Source organism: Coffea eugenioides, chromosome 10 (assembly GCF_003713205.1).
Source record: "Coffea eugenioides isolate CCC68of chromosome 10, Ceug_1.0, whole genome shotgun sequence".
NCBI lineage: Eukaryota > Viridiplantae > Streptophyta > Magnoliopsida > Gentianales > Rubiaceae > Coffea > Coffea eugenioides.
Genome location: NC_040044.1, coordinates 7,225,849 through 7,231,815, shown reverse-complemented (window position 1 = coordinate 7,231,815; position 5,967 = coordinate 7,225,849). Strand labels below are relative to the sequence as shown.

The 5,967-nt window shown below is 38.1% G+C and overlaps 1 protein-coding gene across 3 annotated transcripts; it reads right to left on the bottom strand.

Annotated features, from left to right (window-relative positions):
• Window positions 1-206: 206 nt before the first annotated feature.
• On the bottom strand, window positions 207-4,249 carry LOC113749993 (transcription factor bHLH74). 3 transcript variants are annotated; one of them, XM_027293890.1, is made up of 9 exons: window positions 3,676-4,249; window positions 2,556-3,244; window positions 2,234-2,470; window positions 2,075-2,140; window positions 1,919-1,987; window positions 1,066-1,137; window positions 843-983; window positions 669-750; window positions 207-543 (listed from the first exon to the last, which is right to left on the bottom strand). In XM_027293890.1, exons 2-9 carry the CDS (start codon window positions 3,150-3,152, stop codon window positions 518-520), a joined length of 1,290 nt encoding a protein of 429 aa, XP_027149691.1. In that variant the 5' UTR covers window positions 3,153-3,244; window positions 3,676-4,249; the 3' UTR covers window positions 207-517. The 3 variants fall into 3 exon arrangements, with proteins under 3 accessions (XP_027149691.1, XP_027149690.1, XP_027149692.1); XM_027293889.1 differs by having other exon boundaries at window positions 2,556-4,249; XM_027293891.1 differs by having other exon boundaries at window positions 207-540; window positions 2,556-4,249.
• Window positions 4,250-5,967: the final 1,718 nt, after the last annotated feature.

Genomic DNA, 5,967 nt, shown 5'->3' with positions numbered 1-5,967 from the left:
TGTTTTGACATGATTTTCTTGATCTATCTTGTATTCTAAACTGAATATACAATTAAGCTTAAAAGCGAGATCAGGTTTCTGGATAAGATCAAAATACAAGTAACTAGTCACATGATCCATTTAACTAAATGGAGCAAGGCATGTAGAATATGTAGCAATCCATCTCATGACACATCCCATGCATCTTCCAATCAAAACACTGATGGCTAGCAAATCGTTTTCTTCTCGAAATTCTCGAGAAACTACACATAAATCATATTCTACAAGAACACCAATCAAAACAATCATCTTCATCAATTGAAGTCTTGCTGTGAATTTACATGATTTTGTAAATCTAAGAGGTCATTTTCTTCTCTAAAATTCGAAGAACGAAACAGTTAGGAGATGCGACCTATACAATCCCAAGAATAATGTTTAGCTATTATCTCTTGCTTCAGTATTGAAATCAAATCTGCAGTCAATATTTGAATGCTGTAGTTACTGATGGACAAAGGAAAACTCGAGACTTTCCCCAGCTCTATAGCTCCAATTTCGACCGCCCTGCTGAGCATCATAAATTATCATGTTATCATTAGAAGACAGGAAATCACACCAGGAACAGAGAAAGATGAAAATCGTAGATACATTATGCTTTCTCAACAAATCTAGGTGTTGCTCATTGAGCCTACCATTTGGTCCTAGATTGTTGATGGAGGGACTAGAATCGAAGCCCATTTGCAAAATGCTCTGGAGCTCGTTATCCCAGACGGCCTACAAGGATACAATGAAGATGATCATCTCTTTCAGTGTATTGTTTTTTCTTTCCAAGAAAAGAAACTATACAGTCGGGAACATTATGCTACCTGAGGCACGGGATGAAACGGGGCGGCAGCACCTGAGATACCTGGGAAAGATCCCTGAGGATACCCTGGGAATGGATGAGAGGAGTTCAATCCTGGTCCAATTCCAAGAGTAGCTGCACTGCTGCCTCGTGAATGAAGAATCTGCAAGCAAAAATGAACATGGGCTCCAGAGTCTTTCCAAGTTGCTTAACAAACAGCTCATAAGGAGTTTACATTCGCTTACATCTTTTTGAAAAATCCGGTCAAGATCGACGTTTAGCTCTGGATTCACGGTTGCCAGTTTCATTGATAAAAACTGCAAGGAAGTGATTTCAACCTTATCAAATGAGAAGACATATCTCAATGATCATGTAGCTACACCAAGTAAAAGAGTCTTTGAGTCCAAAATCAACAAAGGTGTTGATGAACCTACTCGTTCACCTAGATGCAGTTGGGAACATCATATGCTGAACTGAAATCCATAAAGTTAGTTATGCTCAAGGAATTACTCTACATGCAAAACTGAAAGCAATCACCAGACCATTTAACAAAATTCGGCACACCCAAAACTGTACGTAAACTTGTACACCCAAAATTTGGTGAAATCACTAGACCATTTAAACAAAGAACAGGAATACATCTCCAGAGCATTTAATGCCTTCATCAAGACCTATGCGAGCAATCTATCCATGGAGTATTTGTGCTCAGAGTTCAGAGGAAAAATTTCAGATAAACACTACAAGTATAAAGTGACGTTTTGTTTGGATAGTTTCTTATTTGTATAAATTTATTTGCTTGCATCGTTAACATATTTTCCAACCATCTTTTTATCTTGCATACATCACATCAAAAAAATATTATAGTATTTTTTTTATCAAAAAATTATCCCAGAGCTTGTGGTTTATGTCAAGCAGTTTCTGATCAAGTGTTAAACTGACATTTCTAGATACATCACAAATATCAATCTTATGTGCGAAAAGCATTTCTTGATGGATATTAATTTTGCACGGAGTTTGATTGCATTTGGCTACTAGTAATATAAAACAAATAAAAAAAAAAAGAACCAGCAGCATCTGTCATTGTTCTAAGAGGCATACCTCCACTTGCTGTTGCAGGGATTGTACATAGTTGATAATCTCATCAAGCATCACAGCCTTGCCAGTTATCTTTACAATTGAAATTCTAAACATTCAGCTCTAACATTAAGAATGAAGAGATAAGGATGATCAAAAGATACCACAACGAATTATTACCTTATTGCAGCCCGGAACAAGTTCTTGAAGCAATCTCATCCTCTCGCTTATCCTTTCTCTCCTCACCTGCAAATCAAAGAGTACTTGATACTTCATATTGGCTATCTACAGTCTAGCAAATATCAAGTTGAAGTACTCGTGTCAAATTAGGAGCCTCACCCTTTCAGCAAGGCTGTGACTATTAGTGGCCTGGCCCCTCTTGGCCCTCACATGAATGTAAGTGTCTTTAGCAGGTTCTCCACTGTTAGAATTATCCTTGATTTGTTTGCCTGAAGCTTGCTTACCGCGCAAATTTGTGCTATTACTTTGCTCCATTTTCTGTTTCATTTCATCTTGCTCCTTGGAACATTCTGAACTGTTAGCAGAGAGGTCTTTCTGCTGCTCTCCTTCAATATTCTTCAGCAAGGATAAGTCAACAAGTAAGTATCAGATTGCTAACGTATGACAGACAATAAACAAGAGTTACAAGATATTCATTTACCTTCTTGGGGTTCAATGGAGATTGAAAATCTGATGCTTTTCTTTTCTTCTTTCCATTACCACCCAAAGCTCTCTCTTCTGAAATTTGGCAATCCTCCTGAGCACCAACTCCCATTTTTTGAGCATATTTTTGATGAAAGCTCGTTTCTGTAACCTGGCCACAGTCAGGAAGTCCAAAAGAATTGACCATTTCCGAGAATGCTCCACTGCCAAAGCACGCTAATTTTGGCACCATATCACCCAGACCTGAATCAGATGCATAATGAACCAGATGGGAAGTGCTACTAATCGCCTGATTTTCCAGCCCAACAGGGTAATGTGAATTTCCAAACTCATTGTGATGAGGAACAACTGAAGAGCCACCAAAATTCTCAGCATGATTCAGTGATACAAGTGGGTCCCATCCAGTCCCCCCATAGAAAGGGTCTACCCTGGTTGAAGACTTGAACATGGACTCAGAACACATTGCCATTCCTGCAACCTTGTCAGACATTGAATTTGTGTGCATTCCAGAAGAAGGGCAATTCAATATGCTATCACCACCACCCCCACTCTCTTGGAATCCCATATTACCTGTGGTATTCTCAGTGCTACTCATGGCCCAAACACCACAAAAAAGAAAATCTCCGCCCAAAACTGTGGAACTCAATCACCAATGCACCTTGAAAAAGGCTTCTTCCCCAGGTTGAACTGTTAACCCCAAAAACCAAGACTAGATAGTTGTAGTACTTATTTAAGGAAGAAAGAAACCACTTAAGTAAAGGCAAAGTAGAAGTTTGACCAAAAAATGACTGGTAATTTCTTGCAGGACTCAACAAGGAACAAATAAAAATGGCAGCTTTATAGGACTGAGTCTGAGAGGAGGGGCTTATTTGTTATGATAAAGCAAAAGAAATCTCTTATTGACGCATCCAACAGACACAAAGGAAAAGGAGAAATCCAATGTAGCAGGCATAAAATCTTAGCAGAGCACCAGCTACTTAACTCTTCTTTCAAGAGCCCTAGGATCAAGTCTACTGTAATGTGGAAAAAGCAGTTCACGGAGACAAGAAAGTATGAACCTTTCAGAGCATAAAGTAGACAATGAAGAAAGGAAAGACAATGGCTAAGTAACAGCTCACCAGACTAATGAAAAGAAAGCAGATTCCCTTTTGTTTCTCCTTTTCTTCTCAGTCTAAATAAGCATAATACTCCCAACATTCACCACACTCAGGACTCTAATGAAACGAAAGGCCAGTTTTGCAAGACACTACTTAATTAACAAGGTTTAAGTATCTTGGGCATGATCACCTTAAACACATAGCATTAAATAAGTCAATGAAATGGTCTTAGGCAAGAAAGCCATATTTAAGATCGTAACATGTACCAGTTGTTGAAGAAGGTTGAAGCTTTGAAGGAAATACTCAAATTCAATGAAACCCCACAAGAATCCAAGAGGAGAACAATTGCTGAGACCCTTTTAACATATTCTGAGACAGGTAGCTAAAAATGACCAAAAAGCACAAAATTCTACTTTGAATAATAGAGAGGGGCAGAAAAATTTGCAGGGTATCAGAACAGTCCCCCAATATTGGGTACTTGATGGTACCCCATTAAGAGCATCAAATGCTTGCTTAAATGCTACAAAAATACTTGAGACCGAAATTCACCAACTGGGTACTTGCAAACACAGCAAAAAAGAAGCATCAAGTTCCAATCTTTTATTACAGGATCAAAATGACAATTTAGAGTCCTCCCAAGTGACAGCATATAAATAAAGCGCCAAGTGTTAAAGAAAGCCTACTGCTACAGCACTAGTACTTTACCTGCCCAAGCTAACAACAGGTGACATGTATGATTTTAAAAGACAGACTAACTACTGCCAACTGCTCTTTGCAGTTAAATTATTTTTTTTTTTTGTCAAAAAAAAAGGACCTGGTCCCACTTCAGGCCCTAACCCTTATTCGGGTTGTTGGGTTACCCCATTTTCGTTACTGGGACTCGAACCAGTGACCTACGGGATACTACCGCATGCAGTTAAATTATTAGAGAACCTAATCTTTCCTTTTTTTTTCCTCCCATATTGTAATTTCCTTTTGCCATTCATACTCTCCCATTTAATATTATCAAAATCCAGATTTATCTACTTTTTTTTTTTTTTTATAAATTCTTTCCTTTAACAAGTAGTAGTAGTCTGTATTTCATGCTTGCAGCAGATTTGATTGGTTCCTCTCTTGAACCCCAAGCTTTCTTTTTCCTTTATTTGTTAATAAAATGTATTTTTACTGACACATTTGCCAACTGTTCTAACAGACCTCTCTTTGCTGTTACACACTCATTTTTCTCAGTACCAACTAACCTAACAATTCTTTTGAGAACCCCAATTATGCACCTGAGCTCCATCACACTCCATGAGGACCACTGTTCATGACCAAATCAGACTCGTACATTTATAATGTGGGCAGATTGTATTGTACCCCATGCAGAAGATGCCCTCTGCTCTGTACAACCTAAGTCGTTCATCTTGTACGTGGTGTGTGGTTCAAGATTTGAGGTCATCCATCTATCACACTATAATATTATTGCAGGTGATGTACAACGGATAATTTCCCATTTTCTTTCATAGATAGATTTGTTTATTGGTTTTTTGTCAGTGCAATCTTTTTCTTTTACTGCAGAGCCTTTGGACCTCTCACAACACAGGGAATAATGGAATCTCGTCCTGTAATTTACCTCATTGTCCTCGTACGTTTTTTTTCCAGCTGTAGATGTCTATTCTATAAGGGAGAGTATATAATCTGAACTGTACTTGTCTATTATGAATATATATAGCTGCTTCTGGCTCAAGCGATTATGATTCTTGAACAGCTGCAATTGATCAAAACAGTAACAAGAGATGAAGAAGAAACCCCGACCGATTGGTCAAACCTGAAACATCCGGTCAACCCCTTGCAAGGCTGTGATCTTGCTGGACTTTGAAGTTATTCCGAAATGAACGGTTTGGTTCATTCTGCTCACTTGGTCATGATCTAGTATTAGTCTGATTCAGAAAATTGGTCTAAAATATTTAACAAGGGAAGAATGGGATTAAGATTGTTTGTGGGCTAAATATAGATAGATAATAAGTCGGATAAAAGTATTTTTTTTTTTGTTCAGCTCAAGAAGTATCATAACTTTGTCAAACTAATTTTTCTGCGTCTGCTCACCCCTTTTTCTTTAAGGGTACACAAGCGATAAAGAGGTGATTCGAACACAACGACTTCGAAATCTAACCAGACTACCCTGAGACCATTCGAACCAACAACCCAAGGGACCGGATAAAAAAAGCATTAGAGAATGCAAAAATAAGTCTTGCATAATAATTAATAAAGACAACTCATGAACAAAATCTTTCTGAATATTTTGCCTTTAATCGAGTGGGAATGAGGGTTTGG